The sequence below is a fragment of the Antennarius striatus genome, chromosome 22 (genome assembly GCF_040054535.1).
Source record: "Antennarius striatus isolate MH-2024 chromosome 22, ASM4005453v1, whole genome shotgun sequence".
Classification (NCBI taxonomy): domain Eukaryota; kingdom Metazoa; phylum Chordata; class Actinopteri; order Lophiiformes; family Antennariidae; genus Antennarius; species Antennarius striatus.
This window is the reverse complement of record NC_090797.1, coordinates 5,053,894-5,072,500: the sequence shown is the minus strand read 5'-3', so window position 1 is coordinate 5,072,500 and position 18,607 is coordinate 5,053,894. Positions and strand designations below refer to the sequence as shown.

General features: G+C 41.5%; 1 protein-coding gene across 1 annotated transcript in view; it reads right to left on the bottom strand.

The window, feature by feature from the left end:
- The window catches only part of exoc4 (exocyst complex component 4), a 91,223-nt gene that overhangs the window by 9,296 nt on the left and 63,320 nt on the right, over positions 1 to 18,607 (bottom strand). The window contains exons 14-19 of the mRNA XM_068307424.1: positions 12,278 to 12,414; positions 11,401 to 11,556; positions 9,620 to 9,798; positions 3,328 to 3,472; positions 1,037 to 1,215; positions 778 to 937 (exon numbers count right to left, since the gene is read on the bottom strand). Of these exons, the coding sequence (XP_068163525.1) occupies positions 778 to 937; positions 1,037 to 1,215; positions 3,328 to 3,472; positions 9,620 to 9,798; positions 11,401 to 11,556; positions 12,278 to 12,414 (956 nt within the window). The remainder of the gene's footprint in view (positions 1 to 777; positions 938 to 1,036; positions 1,216 to 3,327; positions 3,473 to 9,619; positions 9,799 to 11,400; positions 11,557 to 12,277; positions 12,415 to 18,607) is intronic.

The following is an 18,607-nucleotide window of genomic DNA, read 5'->3' as shown; positions in this document are numbered from 1 at the left end:
TTTTTCACAACCATATCTCGGCGTTGACTCCCCCCTATGTCTGTCAGGGCTGGAATGGCAGCGGACAACAGCAGGTGGAATCACAAAATATAAACGTATGAATAAGAATTAAACACCGACAACTGGGCAAACGCAGACACGCGGTGTATTTGACAATCTGTTCGACCATCTGTTTGCCTTGTTGCTGTCTGAACTCGAGGACATTGTGTATCTCTCTGCATGTCTGTGCAGGTGCTAAGACCAATTTATCAACTGATTTAAACCGGAAGAGTGATCGTTAGTTGTTAATTTTTATAAGTGATGTATAATTTAGTAATTTAAGACATTGGTTTTGCTAGTGTGTCGGATTTAGAGTTGCCTGTGGTTTAGCTGCAGTTTGCCACTGGTATCCTTCATCTCACTCTCCTCTAGGGTGGTTAAAAAATGCAAAAGGCCCTCTATAGAGCCACTGTTTAATTTGTCAATTCTGGGACACTGTAGAAAAATGGTGCTGCAACATTTTTGAATATGTCTCCCTCTGTGGAGACACTAAAAGGTTCATTCTAAGGTGAATAAAACAGCATTCCTTCGTTTTGGGTACTCATACACTAATGAAATAAAATCAAAACATATCTTGAATTTCTACCTTTAAATCTTAAACATTATATTATAATCACAGCTCCAAATTCGAAAACATGAATATGCCTTAATAGGTAATTAGAGAATATTATCTTGGGCTTTATGCAAGAAATCTATCAATAAAACTGCAGAATTCAAACTAAAACAGGCAATTCTTACCTGGCAAAGTCGAGATCGGCTTCCCTAGACATGGTGATATTGGTGAGGTTCTGCTGGAGGACGAAGATGTTCCTGCACATCTTCTTGATTCCAGACTCACTGATTCTCTTAAAGTACTGGGCCCCGTTTATAAGGATACAGGAGATGAGATGGCCCAGCCCTGGTGAAAAAGAAAAGAACAGGGAGTGAGACGAGGGAAACAAAGTGATAATGGTAAGATCAGAAGAGTCAAACAGGCAGGGCATGAAAGAGAACTGACCTTCAAAGATATACTGGAACTTGTGCTGCTGCAGAGCAGCTCCCATGGCCTCCTCTACAGCCGAGACGTCCTTGTTCAGTTTGACCACCAGCGGGTCGTAGTCCATGCTCTCCACATTAGCCACAATGGCATAGTTGCCTTGCTTAGTCAGGGGGATCAGGTAATGGAAACAGTGCACCCTGGATTGAAGGTGAGGGAAGAAAATGAGAAAATTACACAACAATGGAGACGAACTGTTATGTTAAAACAAACTGACCTTCAAAACAAGACAATAAACAGAAAAGAAAAGGACTAGATCTGGTGAGGTGAGCTAAGCACAGTATGGCGTGTTACTCTCTGTATTTCTAGTATGACACAGAATCAGACAAGACAGTGTTTTCATGTCTCAAAAGAAATCATTGTTTTAAGGAAGAAAACACTAGAAGTAATCTGTTAAACAGGTAGTCTGATTAGTTTAAGTATCAAAGCTTCATCTGTGCTCATGAGGACAGACAATAACTGTGATATACTGTAGACACAATTAAATTCATGTTTTTATTAAGTTATGGACACAGATTTTATCAGTCCAGCTCTTGTTCTGTTGCTTTTCAGCAAGCTAAACTCTACTGCCTGTAGCTGTCAGACTAAAGTACTGTCACAGGCATCAGGTTTCCACGTAATTTCATACGTTCCAATGTGCTCAAAAATATAAAATTTGTCAATAAAATAAGCAAGCTGATGTATCTGTGTGTTTTTGGTGCTAAAATATATTACTTGAAGATGTTTAGCAATGAGGAAAATTTTCCTTCAAGATATTGTTCAGAAAAAGCTGATTAAACAAACACATTTAGCAGCTTTAGTAAAGTAAGCCTGTGTTTTAAAGTATCTTGCTCCAGAGTTTTCTCTTTCCTTTTTTTCTTGGCTGTTTAAATTTCATATATTTTATTTGAAACTGTGCTCATAATCAACTTGTCATGAACCAGATGATTTAACCTTAAAAGTGGCCCACTATCAGAAAATGTTTTATGTTTCTTAAAGAAAAGAAAAAAAAGTCCTCTCAAGTTCATCAATGCTAACATGATATAATCCTCCTTCTCTCCATTTGAACACCTACATCTTGGTCTGTGGTCATTTCATTTCTGTTATAAGTAGTCAATACTCTCCTAATCCCATTATCGCAGTGCCCCGAGAAGAAAGAAATAAAATATATGGGTGAGTTTCTGTCCCCTTAGGCGAAGCAAACAGCTACATCACATTTTCATTGCTTCCATCTCGCTCCCTTATCTCTCTGGTCCATCATTTCTTACACTTAGCTTGTGTATGAACCTTCTTTAACCCCCACCATCACTTTAACCCGCATCCCCCCACCCCTTTCTCTTCCTCATGGCTTCATTTAGCTGGTACCACTATCAGGGGAAATTTTCTAGATGGGGAAAGTCAATGGACTGTAGCATATAGCTAGACATCAGCCTCAGGGAGGGTTTTCTACAGAAATCATAAACAATATTGCATAAGCTACACAATAGTCTACGGGGAACTGTTAGTACATGGAGGGATGGGAGGATGAGGAGAAGGATGGTGGATGGATACGGTGTGGTCAATTAAGTTAAGACATTAAAAACCTAGAATGAACACACGTGTACAGATGTGTACAGATAGAAAAAGTGACCACACCGATACTTACATCGATGAGATTTGGTTTAATGACCTGGTCGTGTTTGTAATGAACTTGTGGTGTTTGATCATGTGACTGAGTGGTAAATTATTTAAAGTCATTGTGGAACACTAACATTAGGATGCCCCCAGTGTGAGCAGGAAAAGCTGGGTGTGTCCTGTAGTAGCTCTTGGCGTGTGACATTGGAACACTATGTTTAACTATGAAAGCTTCATTTCCATTACAGTAAATGTAGCTCAGTGCCTTCTTAAATAAATATTGTTTACTTGCAGGAGTCTGATACGTTAAATTACATATGATTCCACTGCTCTTTCAATGACAGGTTAATTATCATTGCAGTTTTAACTACAATTATTGCCTTGCAGATGTAGACAAATGTGACATAACCGTGTGATGCGACTCATAGAGGGCTAGTTCATTTTTGAATCAAGCGGATCATTTTCCTGCTGTCGAGATAATAATTCAGAGATATAGTGTCATGTTACCCAGAATGGGATGGACAGAAGAACCTCCTGGAACTACTGAATAAACTGAGGCCACTCTGAGGCCATCTGTCACCTCAAAGGGTAACAGAAGCATGATCAGATCATTCTAGCGATACCATTTAAAACCCTTGTGTGAGTGAGTTCCTGCCTACCTAACTTCCAGGTGCAAAACCAGGAGACAGCGATCTGCGATGTCCTGGAAGCCCCTGGACAGGTCGCTCAGGGTCTGAAGAATCTGCTCTCTGCTCCGTTCGCTCTCACCAACCACCTGGCTGTCGGCTGAGCAAGGAGACATACCTGGATGGACAGAAGAGAGAACAGAGGATCAACAAAGACCAATTGCACTCAACAGTGGCAGAAGCAGTGAGTAAAAGGACCAATGTTTAACCAGGGAGGGAGGATGGCATTTCAAAATGTGGATGCTGCTGGAGTAAGCTGCCAATGTTGACCCTGACTTCTGACCCTGCAAATATGGCAGCCTGTCATTATTGCTGTGACCTTTTTTCGCCTACACAAACATGTATTGTACTCCCAAGGTAGCGTATCATTTCACGTTGACATAATCAGGTCCTGTAAATGACATCAGCTCATGCACCAAAAAGAAAAAAAACCCATCAGTTCAAAGTCACGCATTTCTCGAGTCCTTCGGCGTGTTCTCGCACTTTCTTCTCGCCACTTGTGCTGAGACAGCAGGAGCATGTGTCAGCGCACTGCATTGTAAACCACACAAAAGACCAGCGTGTGGATGGGTGCGTGAGAAAGAGAGAGAGAAAGGGAAGGAAAGCGAGCCAGGGAGCACAAGAGCATGATGAGTGTATATAAATTCAGCCCGGTGTAGATCAATGGCCATAAATTTGCAAGGGGGAAGAAAGGGAGAGAAATTGGCCCCGTCACTCATATGTAAGTCTATTTGGTCAATGAGGCGAGTGTGTGCGAGTGTGTGTGTGTATAGAGAGGGACTGTTGAGTGGGAGAATGCAGGGGTCCACGATCGATGTGCCGCAGTCAAAGCCAGCTCCCCAGTTACTCTTCCTGCCCTTCCGAAGGTCACACACACACACACACACACACACACACACACACACACACACACACACACACACACACACACACACACACACACACACACACACACACACACACACAGAGTGACAGACTGACAGCTAGTGCGAACGAAGCCTAACACCAACCCAGTTGACTGATTTTTCCAAAAACAGACATGAAGTGAGCCATATTTGTTTGTTTTCATTCCAAGGTTGTTGATTCCATTATTTGTAATGAAGCTAAGCTTTGCCTCGATCGATATCTATAATAATTTTGAGGCTGGATGTCCAAAGTCTGCTGGAACAGTACAACTGACTTTTTAGTCTTAGATTGACTCGGGTTTTCTATGAATCATAGTTTTTAGTTTATTTGGAACCACTGAAATAGTTGATTCACCAATATTTAAATGTCACTTCAAAAACGAACAGTGTTATAAATCAATTTGAAAGGTCTTCCTGGACTGTACAAGACATACTAGAAAGCTCTCTCTCGAAAAGGAGCAATGAAAGAAATAAAGGTTCATAACAATCAAGGACTGGGAGAATATCTCAAGTTTGAAGAAGTCACTCTCATTTAGAAGTTTGGTTGCATAACACTTCAAATGTCTGGGCTGTAATGTCAATGGCTTTGACATTTGGTTCAATCATTTAGCGTGATATTGATAAGACATTATGATTATGAAACCCTAGTTCGTCACACACCAGAAAGTCACAAGAAAGATGCAACTAAATATTTTAAAAATGCCTTCATGGTTAGTGATACTGATACCAATTGAGTATTTAATTTGATAAATTCCTTTACAAATACCCAACATGAAAATGGAAGTATTCCAAAGCATAAAATGTCACTCCAAACTCTGTTAAATACCCCCCAGCTAGCTCACCTAACGCCAAGTTGCTGTTGTTTCTTATTAGTAGTAAAACTGTAAGCTCGTACAGGGAGTGTTAATAGATGAAATCAGCTTAGTTCAATGTCTTCTATTTGTTTTACTCAGTTTAAAGTCCTCAACTAATCGAATATATGTAATTCTTTGCTGTTTAATATTGGAAGTACATCTGCATACTCGGGCGTTTGCATTGTATGTACTGCTGAATATATTCTTCTGTCTCTAATAACTACTTTCAATGAACCCCTGATAACTTGAGAGACCATTGGCATAGGCAAACACGACGAGGTATATGCCATGATTATCCAATCAACAAAGCAAATACACTCAGTGCTGAGATGCGACACAAGTGACAGACGCTCTTATTGCGTACGCTATATGAAAAGATAAAGCAGCCAGTTTGCAGAAGTCTTTTTCTTTTTTCTTTTCAGAGCTTAGATTTACCGCAAGACTTCCCGTGAAGCCTTTCACTGCATGTACAAGTCAATATGTTGATCAGGCAAGTAAGTTTATTTTATCTACGTTTTATGCATTGGCCGTATTCAACTAAATTTGCATTACTCTTGATATTATATTCATAGATATTATAAATCTGTCTTATTTTGTTTTTAATTTGATTCTATCACAGTTTGGGAACAAAACCAAGACTGTATTCACGGCAGAAGAGGCTAACACAGCCACTATCGTACAAATTAAATCATATATCTCATACACTGTGAATGACTTACTGCAATTGCTTATTACTTTATTATTTCTTTATCTCCAGGTTGCATGATCAATATTGATCCAACTAAGCAAGTCTTAGGAACTAAAAGTAAAATCCAGTGATTTCTTGAGGGAGCAGAGGACGATGCATTAACCGTCATTATTCTGTTGTATGCAGTGGATCTTGTTTATTCTCTTGGGTCATCTTATCAGATGATTAACAGACACGAATCTGTCACTCAAACCATGGGAATACCACCTATCCAGTAATCTGATGTGGACGTTGATCTAAGTTATTACAGTGCATATAAAAAAATGGCCACGGCATCGACCAGCGCTTGCTGCCGCAACAGCATGTTGTCCTCTACACTTACGGAACTAACAGTATGTGCCTCATGAAAACTTACTTAAAGCACCCGATGGAGACCATTTTGCTCTCAGTGTGTCTCTGTTCTTCTCTTGGCTTGTGGTTTTTGTGTGTGTGTGTGTGTGTGTGTGTGTGTGTGTGTGTGTGTGTTTGTGTGTGTGTGACAGAAAATGAGATCATTTTTACTTCCAGTGGGAGTGTTTTCCCTCCGTGTGTGTGTGTGTGTGTGCATGTGCGTGTTTGTGTGTGTGCTCAGATCGGCGTGTGCGTGTGTCTGTGAAACTGACTCGAAGGCTTCTGTTTCCTCTCATGTGCATTACACTCACTCATTTTGGCAGCAGCAAGAGACAGAAAAAAAAAAAAGGCCTCGCTGTGACACACACCGCTGGAGGTCTCTCCGGGGGGGTGTCCATGAAACACACACACACACACACACACACACACACACACACACACACACACACACACACACACACACACACACACACACACACACACACACACACAGATGCTCAAAAACACGGACGGATATATGCCGACCCCCCTCCAGCCTACGCTGATCTGATGATGTGAGGGAGGCATCGCAGCATGGGAGCCACCATTAGAGTCAGGGGCAGATGAGCAAAAGGAGACGACTCATTGGCCCTGACTGACATCTTTCTTCCGCCCCTTTTTTCCTCCTTATGGTGATTAAAAGTGAAGGCATACATATGCGTGTGTATCAGGTGTGTGTGTGTGTGTGTGCATGAGTGTGTGTGCTTCATTTATTTAAATACTTTCAAATTTCATCTCAGTCAAACATCTGTTGCCACAGAAGATGAGGGTGGAGGGGAGAAAGGGTGAAGTCGACAGTGGAATTAATGTTCTGACACACATTCAACATTCAGATCTGTACATATTGTTTTCTCACAAACCAAATCTTGCACCATTTCACCTGCGTAAAAAATCAGATAAATGAAAAATATATCGAGAAATGATAAAATGATAGGACTTTTCTGTGGCACTGAAAGATACATTTCCTAAGTATTCATTTCAAATTACGATGTGTTTTGTTTAAAAACTACAATATGCCCTAACCTTCGTAGAGGAATGGAGAGAAGATGGAGAAAGACAAGCAAAAGCAAAAAAAAAAAAAAAAAACACTGCAGGGGTGGAATGATGAATGATTCATAAATGACTGAGTAGAAGATGAGTTATTAATTATTTTGCTGCCTCTGGTAGAGGATGAACATCTGCACAGGAAAATCTCTACTTCTGTCCAGTGAGAGAGAGATGGGAGGGAGTGAAGAGGTTTTCAAATTAAAGAATGGCACCAAAATCACTTAATGGTTTCTGATAATGAGGCAGAATCAGAATATGGTACTTTTTTTCCCCCACAGGAACAGAAATAAAAGCTACATAGAGAAAAAAACTGACAACATTTCAAATAGAGTACTAAAAAACAACACCGCCATCGTCTCCCTGAACGAGAACTCCCTCAGGCCTGCACTAGCCTTGTTAAATGGAGTCAAGTAAAAAAAAAAAAAAACCTTGCTAAAGGGAAAAGGCCTCTGTAAAGTCAAGGTTAGAAAGTGTGTTCAAAAGCCCTCCGCAAGAGTAACCAGTGCATACAGGAGGAACTTACTCCCATGAGGAGATACGTATTGTCTGAAGCCTGCAGTTCAGATTCAAGGCCTGTTTTCTGAGCACCCAGTGGTGCCGGACACACTGGCAAATCTTATTTAAGATGCATAAAACTCATACATATGCAAAGTGCAGCGTGTGTGTGTTGTTGAGTAAATATTGTCAGAGCGGATTGGAAGAGCAGCGCTGCGACCAGATGGGTGATAAGACCCTTTCTGCCGCCACCTTCACGGCCAATCACCGTCAGTGGTCCGCGCATACAGACGTACCCGAGTCAAATTAGGATTCAGTACCGTGACGAAGTTGAAGAAGTCAAATCTGTGCGCTCTTCCTGTGTTATCTGTTAAATTTCAAGACATAGTGATGAGTGTCGTAACAAACCTGGCACGACGTAATCAAAACCAGCCATGCTTGGCGTAGAGATTGACCGGTCCTGGACAGAAGCGACCAGAAACGTTTCATTCATTGAAAAGACGCTAAGAGAATGAGGGAAGGAGCAGGAGGAAATAAGGAATGTAGGAAAAAAGGTTGGAGTCAGAAAAACCGAGACAGACAGAAAGAATGAGGAAAGTGAGAAAGATGAATCAAAGAAAGAAAAGGCAAAAAGAGTTAGAGGAAAATTAGTTGTTCATACCTGACTGCCTCTGTAATATAAAATCCAATTTGGAGAGGCATAGACATGAGGTGGTGGAGAGGGGGGGAGATAAAGTGGGGTCCTTTTTCCCTGCTGTAAACTTGTGCCATCTTACACAGTGCATGCTAATGCACACACACACACACACACACACACACAACACACACACACACACACACACACACACACACACACACACACACACACACACACACACACACACACACACACACACACACACACACACACGGGCAAGCACACACCAGCACCCGCAGAAAAACCCACGTAGTCCGTCATCAGCTCGGCAAACGCTAAATAATGAACAATGCAGAAGCTGTCCCGGCATGATAAGTGACTGCCCCGGCCTTCCCATTAGTGCCACCCACCAGAATTAATGATAATTATGTCACGTCTCTTCCCGCACTTTTATTGAATTCTTATCTATGAATAAACGAAGAAAGCTGGCGTCAGGGGTAAGAGGGACGGGAAGTTTAAAAAGAGATAGTGGCAAAGTGAAGCCAAAATAAGAGTATCTGGAAACTCTCATTTAATCGGTGCATGCCTGCAAGAAAAGTTCCAAAATATAGTAGAGAAAAAGCTCAAAGTTCAAGGAGCGCAGGTCTGAAAAAGACAATTACTGATAAGAGTTGAAGCCCTCATGCTGCTCATCTAAAGGTGCAAACAAGAACTCAACTAGTGGGGGGATGATACTGTAGTGATGATGACTGGGATTCTCCTGAACATGAAAAAATCTACAGGGATGAATGAAAGAGATTATAACAGAATCTATAAAAACGTTGCTGATGACATTCTGAATGTGTTACTGTAAGCTTTTATAAGTAATAAATGAGCTGAACCTGACTCATGCACTGGATGGAGAAAAGTCGGTCTAACATCAGTTTGTGCTATAAGCACTGCTGGAGATAGAGGAGTAGATTTAGATTAGACATTGTGAGGATACAACCTCAGCGTCCTGAACAACTAGAAAACACCATTGAAAACATTCTTATAACTATTAATGATTTATTTAGAGGCATGTGTGATGTATGAAATGCTTTGAAAATTACTGATTACAGGGAACATCTAGGAAAATCACAGAAGTAAAGGGTAATTAATTAATTATTTGTACTTTATATTTATTATTTCAGACAACTTACACACCCCAAATGAAGCTTCCCTTACTTACTGGAAGCATGGGGGAGGCCGGTGGAGAAGGTCTTGAGGCGACCTGCGAGCCACTCCATGCTCTCCTGAAGATTGGCCAGAGCCTTCAGGTCGCTGACGTCACGCAGAATCTCGTTCTGGGGGATCAACTTGTCTCCTAGGTTACCGGTCAGCACCTCCGACTCCTTGGCGAAAGCGGCCCTGAATGACGTTAAGAAGGTTGTGTAGTGAGGACACACAAGATGCTGTCAAACAGGATTTCACAGCCGCTTCAGTAATGACTGCCATCAATAAAGTGCTGGGACAAATACATCTCTGAGGAGCAGGAGACAACGCTATGAAAAACACTATAATCAGTCTATAGCGTTACGTTTTCTGAATGAAATTACCAGCTACTGGTCGGGCTCGAAATGTCTGGGCCACACAGACAGTGAGTGGCTTACATAAATGCTATAATAGAGGCCAATTTTCAAAAGTTAAAACACAGCAGATTGCAGGATGGAAATGAAAATATGTCTGTGTTCGTTTGAAGAGAGTTCTTCTTCCTTTTATAATAATTCCGTGGTTTTGTGCACGCTGCTGTGCGACTGAAGTGGGGAAATGACTTTTTTTTTTTTTTTAGAGTAATGCATGTGCAAACCGGATAAAGAGGAGCAAGAAAACAGATGAAGGGATGAAGGGGAGACTACTGGATAGACATAAAGATAAAGAGAGCAATGGGGGGGGACAAAGATGGATGCTGTTCAGAGAATTTTGCAGACAGCGTCAGCGTGACAGAAAAATAGCCTGATCAAAAACATTGTGAAATTTGTGATTTACAGCGTGAAAATAAAACATAGTAACGATCAAAAGCTATTTCCCCTGTTCTTCTAAGCTCTTGTGGTTTTAAAGGGATAATTTACTTTGGTTACAGGCAAGAAAGACGGACACAGAGAGGGGAAGTTGAATAATCTTGACACCGCAGGGCAGCATTCACTTGGCATGTGGACCGGACTCCAGAGTCACCAGGATGCCCATAAGTTCAAAATCCTTTGAACAACAAATGGGTGAAGTAAAACTCCAGACACCCTCGCACATATTTGCTCACCCACATGCCGGCAAGGGTAGCTTATTAATGAGGCTTTATTGAAGCGCCGAGGTTGCCAGTCGTGCAGAAGCTAATCCCCCCTTCACTGTGATGAAAACATCTACAGCTCTCAAATCAAACAGCCTTATGGCCTCTTGCTGTCTCCGAGCTCTCGCCGTGTGTGTTTGCGTGTCTGTCTCCACGTGTGTTTGAGCAAAGGCGCTGTGAGAGACGGAGGGAGCGCACACACAACAGATTGACTTTCTTTGGCCATATAACCAATTTATTTATTTACTTTACTATTCCGCTCCGGTGAGCTCCAGTGTTCCCTGAAGAGTGCGCACATTCAAAGGCAATTTCGATAAGACTGACCCTCCCCACCCCCAACCCACCCTCTCTACGCCTCCACCTCCGTCTGCTTTCATTTTTTTTCTCCAATTTTGTTCTTCCTTCATTTCCACACTTCCTCCAGATAAAGAGTGCTTAAAAGAGCAATCAGGACTTATTTTATGGGTGAATCTTAGGCAACAAGAGAAGGTTCAATATTATGTGAATAAGAGAAGATTATTTGGCTGATTGCGTCTATTTCTGCTTCTTTGCACTTGTATTTAGTGTCCCCGTTACTTTGCTCTTTTGAACCTCGTTTCTCCACGACATATAAAAGTATACAGACATATTCCTTTGCAGCTATATAAACTAAGTCATGCATTGTATTTCATTTGTTGTTGTGATCATACCGAGTGAAGTCCTCTTCATCCTCTCTCTTCTGTCGGGTCTGTCTGGGTTGGGTCATGTTTACCCAGTTAGGAAGAGACTGGAGCAGACGACTGATGTCCTCGTCTTTGGACCAGGAAGCGCTGATGGTGAGCTTCTCTTCACTCTGGACTATAGCCCTGGTTTTGTATCAGAGACAAACCATCATGAACTGAGTGCTGTTCTGATTCATTGGAATAACGGTCAACACATAAAGAATGATGGCACCAAATTTCACCGGTTATTTCACTTGAACTAGAACACATTACGACCAGCCTAGAGCCACGCAGAGAGTGTGGTTTAAAATGACATGTTTAATAGTAATAACCATACATAGAGAGGAGAATCATTCACAATTAGGCACCAACAAATGAAATAAAATTACAGCAGCTGTAACTTTTTGTGATGAAAAATTGGGGCACCTTGCCAATAAGGATTTGGTTTGAGTGTGTGTTTGTGTGTGTGTGTGTGTGTGTGTGTGTGTGTGTGTGTGTGTGTGTGTGTGTGTGTGTGTGTGTGTGTGTGTGTGTGTGTGTGTGTGTGTGTGTGTGTGTGTGTGTGTAAACCTGCATGGGTTCGCAATTAATAGAATGCTAATACCTATTTTACTTCTGCGCCCATAGAAAAGCTGTTGTTTACATGTAATTTACACTATAATTAAAACATAAGCAATTACATACACACTTTGCAGGCGATGGATACTGTGACATACAACAACAAACATTTACAATTCACTTTTTTTTCCTTTGGTTGTTTGGTGAAAGATTAAGGCAAGCGCCCTAAAAGCTGTGCAGTTACAAAGAAAACCAAACAGATTTAGCAATCATGACTCAAAAAACATAAATGTGAAGCATCAGTTACCTGTACGCCGTGTTGCAGATTTCTTTGTACTCTTTCAGCTTGTCACAGACCATCTCCAGGAACTGGTTGGAGTAGGCACTCAAGTCTTGCATCAGGCTCATCAGATCCTGTATGGACTTCTCCACTACCACTGTGCTCTGGAGGTGGGAAAAGAAGAAGGGGGGGGCAAACATTGCGGTTGGTTTTATTACCATGTGAAACCACTGTTTTAAAAATGCAATGAGAGAAGAAGCCAGAGAGAGAGAATTATTGTCCGTAAGTGAATGAGAAGACATATTTGTGTGCGTTTTGAACTTTTCTGTGAAAGTGAAAGTGTGTGCATTTGTCACACTGCACCCATCACCAGGAGCCACGGCAGGGCTGTGACAGCAGCCATTACAGATTAGCCACTCCTGCGTGACTAATAGCTGGCCCGGGAATAGTGGAGCAGCTTCATATCTCCAGACACACTCTCTCTCACACACACAGCCAGCAAACTTTTTCAAAACACACACCTCTGAGCAATTCAAGACCGTTTAAATGAGATTACAACTCAGTGTATTCCTGTACGACTGCTCCTAGCACTTTACCAATCTATCCTACATCTCCAATAATAGTGATAACTTGCTATTAGCCTGCTAAGAGCCTGGGAGCTCTCACTCTCAGATGTGAAAGCGGCGCGGCGTTTGAAGCACAGTAATCCCATGCAGAGAGAGAATTTTGATTTATACTCATCATTCATAGATTGTCATTCATCTCAATATACTTACTAAGTAAACTTAACATGGAGTTCCACTGTTTAGGCACGCATTTGGATGATGAAACGCTCTGTCAAAGACAGATAAAATGGAAATGATGTGCAACGGGCGCTAACAACTGGCTGGTACTTACTTTTTTTTGCAGCTTACTAAAGAGAGGCAGAACATATAGACAACTATAAAAAAGACCCAATCTGAAAGGCACAAATAAGTACTGTGTTTGTGCTAATTGCTAATCAATGAGCAAATAACACACTGATTTATGAATGTTTCCTTCTTTTTTTCCTCTAAAATACTGGTAAGGGGAAAAATATGGAACGTCCCCTAATGTCACAGATTTATCTCAATAGCTCTATCTGTGTTTCAGTACCCCCACCCCCCCATATACACCAACAGCAGCCACTCTACTGAGGGAAGTAATGATTCGTAGCGGTTGCCCATACCTGCAAAGTCCTAACTAAAGCCTCGTCTCTGTTCTTTCTAAGACTGACTCCCTGTCAGCCTGCCAGGGTGGGAGGAAATACTACCCCCCTAGAAAAAGGGATACGAGTTACCACACCGTCTTACTGCAGGGAAGTAGGATGTAACCCATTCAAGTAATGTTGTAAAAAAAAAAACAGTATTGGCAATGATGACACTGCCGGTTTTTGATTACGGCGATAACAATAAGCTACTTTTATGAGTGCTGAAGGGAAACTCTCTAGCTATTGACCTCTGAGACTGCAACACATTCAGAGGGCGACTCAATTGGCTTCTCCAATCCTTATAAGCAGCTCGTACAGCTTTATGACGCATTTCACTTTGTAAGCATTCGATTATTTAAATAAATTTAACTGTACTCATTAAAATGCAAACGCAGCAACAATCTCATCGTCATTATGAAACTGTTTCGTGGTAATAAATCAATTTACAAGAAGGGTTATTTTTTTAAAAGCAGTGATCAGACTTTTTTTTTTTTTAAAAATACTTTTTTTTGATTACAAAAAACAAAAACAACAAAAAAACAGTAGAGTTGTAAATTTAAGGCACACCCACATTGGATTTACTTTTCAGGTCCAAGTACATTCACATTTTATCATTACCAGGATGTGCTATATACTCTTGCTAAATTAATATGTGTGGCAGTTACCTTTTTACACATTGAAATACATGAGATTCATTATGATGTGTGGACATTTTCAAAATTCCTTAAAAATGTAAATGTAAGAAATGGACGACCGGACATGTAAAGATAATGATAATTACAGTGAGCTATTGTTGCCAAGTTAATGTCCAGTTCTAATTATGACAACGGCCCTTGACTCGAGCTGCCTCGACATGAAGGACGTGGAGCTCAATAGCCGGCCAGGCCAGTGAATGGAGAAGAATAAACAATGGATGCCCGATCCATTACTTGTGCTCCAACAAATGCTCTTGCGCTCAGCTTCCTTGTCTAATTCTGCTCATTTAACACAGCCATTTGTCTCAGGCAGCAGAAATCATTAAAAAGTAATCAAGGGACAGATTGAGAAAGGGAGGGTTGAGCCAGAGTGGTACAGAGACCATGTTCTGTGACGTCTCCTCTATCTTACTTGACCACTACATAGGAGAGATCTATTCTCGGGGATGCTCTACCTCTGCCTGTCTGTCTTTTTACCTGTCTCACTCTCTATCTCTAACATAAAGATCAACATACATGAAAAAAAAGAAAGAAATGCCCATATTCTCATAAGTCTGCTTCAGAGAATTACGTCACCCCCGAAACTGAGCTGGGTTGCTCTTTGCCTCGAATCTTTTACATCATTATCACGTAAAAGCATAATAATCAAGGATAATTAGACTTTGCTGGGGTAAACTGTCGTTGTTAAGAGTGAAAATCAAGGCCACTCATGCGGAAGTGTAATAACAGGAACAAGGCAGTGCTAGCAGTCAGGATGGCGCCTCGGCATAAAAAGCCTTTCATGCACCGTTGTTCTTACAGAAATCATTCTGACCCAGAGCTAAAAAACAGGGACAGAGATTTAATACAGTATCAGTGCAGAGGTGATCTCTAAACTTCTTTGTATCGCTGCATTATTTGAGGTGCATGGATGCTATGTGGGTCCCATAAGGTGTATCTGCAATCTGTTTTGAGGTGGTGATGGTGGTGGGGGGGGTGAAGGCCTTAGGCTTGAATTAGGAATGGATGATGGATCTGTGTATTAAAACAACAGGCTGCCACTCAGGTTTGTGCGGGGGCCAGAGTGTTTAACCCCCCGTGCTCTTTGTCATTTTGTCACTAACGTTGGTGTCATACCGTGTAGGCAGAATAATAGGGGGTTCAATGACGTGTATAAGCAACTATTCACACGCATGGAAAAAAGAATGTGTGCAAAGGTAACTCCAGGCTCCTCACACACACACACACACACACACACACACACACACACACACACACACACACACACACACACACACACACACACACACACACACACACACACACACACACACACACACACACACACACACACACACACACACACACACACACACACACACACACACACACACACACACACAGGCTGTCTCTCTCATGGGTAAAGTGGGAGCTGGGCATGAGTGGGACATCGTCTTGACAGATCATTCATCAATGTCAGGGTGGAGCCACACGTCGAAGACTTCTCGTGACACACAGCGGATGGCTCTCATACTTGTGACTACTGAACTGCAACACATGCTACTTTGTGTGTGTGTGTGTGTGTGTGTGTGTGTGTTGGATGGTGTTCAAGTTTGTTTTAGCTCTGACAAGTAGGCAGCGTGCCTTTGTCTACTGATGTGCATATAATCAGGCAAAACATGGCTCCTGGCTGCGCCGAAGCTGGCTAGCGTTAAATGATCCATTTTGGACTGACTGAAGTGAAACAACGAGAATTGAATAATGATGTAAACACGGGTTTGAATTTTGACTTCCGTAGCACGGTATTAAAAACATGTCACCATGAAGGAAATAGACCCATGGACACGTGCAGTTATTAAAAGATCACATCTTCTCCTTTACCTCCACCATCATCACCTCTAAATGCAAGGCTTAGTTCAGCGTTTGCAAGTGTGCTAATTGAGAGATGAGGAGCAATATCACACTTGGCTGATTACAGATGGGCTTCTATATTACACCACCCAATCACACTTACACAACAACAAGACAACAACAGGGTAAAAGTGGAGATTCTGCGCACGCTAATGCTAGGGGTCGCCACAGAGTTCTTGTTTTACAACCAGCATTGTTTCTTTGCTTTCTAGTAGATGTTCTCACTATGTTCTCACTATCAGCACTTTGGTCGACTGCGGTTGTGGTAAAGTGCTCAACAAATAAAGTTTGGATTGGATTGGATTGGATATGTTACTGGTTATGATAAATTATTAATCTAATGAACTGGGCTAGGTCATCACTGGTCTGTTTGAAGGAATAAATGGCTGTTTAAGACTGCGAAAGAAAAATAATACTAATGCAGTTATGCGATTTCTCCGGGGGTCGAATGTTCGTCCGTGTTATGTGGACAGACGCAAGCAAAACTGTGTGCGCTCGCAGCAACGCAAAGATTGTTATTTGCAACCAGAAACTAGCTTCTAAAAATTCAAGGTGTAACTTTTATCAGTTGCCCACAGCCAAGAATTTCTTTCCTTTCAAAACCAAAGGGCATGTTTGTGGTAGAGCTGACATTTCAACTTCTCCCTCACTAACTCACTCACTCCAAAGGCAAAGATTATGTCTCCTTACACACTGAGGCCCCGTCAGTAGCAGTGCAGCACGATGTGAACCTGTTCTACCCACGGCTGTCGGTGTCGACTTTCTTCACTCATTGAAACGCCATCTGTGTCTTTCTATGTATATTTATGACATTAATATAAATGCATAGATTGTAAAAATAAAGCACAGCTGTGTTTCATCTGTGTAACAGGAAACTTCCACGGTGAAGTCAGGTTGGAGGCCCAGGGCAACCGGGTGTGAGCCTATGTGTATGTGTTTGGTGTGAGATAACCAGGCGGAGGTGGGTGGTGAAGATTGTAACACCTTCAGCAGTGAACGAAAGAAGAACAGAAATAATGCCGAGTTTAAAAAAAACAAAACGTTTTGAAGTTATAAAAATTTGAGTCTATTTTGAAAAATCAACTTATTGTGTGTTATTTTGCCAGAGCATATAGCTTATCAAAAAAAAGACAATTACATGATATACAGTACTGTACTTAAGAAGATAATATTTTGACAATGATGTTTAGTCAATATTAAAATATCTATTCATTTCCAAGCATATCCTTTCAAATCTGGAGGGACTGTGATTTTCTTTGTAGACAGTGGAACCAAGAGAACAAGAAAAGAAAAGTCAGGAAATGATTACATTCCGCAACCTCTTCCAACCTTTTCCACAGCACAAGAGTAAATCTAACTGGTTTGAGATACGACTGGGGTTCAACTGAGGCCAGGTTCAGAGCCTGAAACGAAGTAATCCTCTGGAAACTAGTGTGGTGTCTGAGTGATTAGAACTTTTTCTCTCTTGGTAGCGGAGGGAAAGAAGATTTGAGAGACTCATTTCGAGTGCATCCAATATTGCTTCGAGTAAGAGGGGTAGTTTTTTTTATTGAGATGCCTCATTCCTTGATAACTCTTAACAGCTGTAAAGTTGTCATCTGGACACTTAAGTGCAATCCGTTTCCTGACAGATAATGTAGTCGAGGGCTCCAGAACCTATTTGGACTAAGTGGGAGAGCATTTATATTATTGACTGTGAGCAGGCTTTCTTTGCTAGAATTAAAATAGGTGTTGTGCAGTTTCACAGAGATTTTCTTTTTACTTATAATCCACTGAATGGCTTTTAGTGTTATCTAAATTTTGTGGTATGTGGAGGAAGTGCATGTGTGCATTTGTGTGTATAAACCCGTCCTAATGCCCTCCATCCTCCCACTCACACTTGTGTCCCAATCACAGTGTGGGGCTGATGCAGCTAACAGGTGCATTGTGTTGTGATTGCACTGTTTGTTGGGATGGGAGCAGTGTGCTGACAATCTCCTTAATGAAGAGAAGCCCCCGCTTCTTCACCCTGTAATCTCCACAGTTGTGTGGGTGTGCGATAGGGAGGGGAGGTGGCAAGCAGGGAACCAATCAACAAGAAGTGATCAGCCATTCTGCAAAAAACAAAACAAAACAAAAAAACATTGCCTGCACATATCATCACAAATAAAAAGGTCAATGCCATTATAGTTACTGCAGGTGGATGCAGAGGGGGCACATATGCATGCACAAGTAACAGGTGTATATGTGTGTGCATCCCTGTTTCAACCCACCTCTTGCAAAGCTACATGTGAATATGAAATCCAAAAAGGTCAACATCATTAGCAGGGCATTGGCAGCTGAACATATCTGCAACACAATGAGCATCCCGGCAGCTGAGGACTACTGAATAAATTCAGTCTTTATCTGGCTCTGTAACAAGAGCATATAAACACCCCTAAAACATGCATATTTGTGCAAAAAAACTCAATGGACAACAAATTCAGGAACAATTACTGCACAAAGACACAAAATATATGCAGGAACAAAACGACTAGTTAGTGGCTATTGTTCGGATGTTTGTGA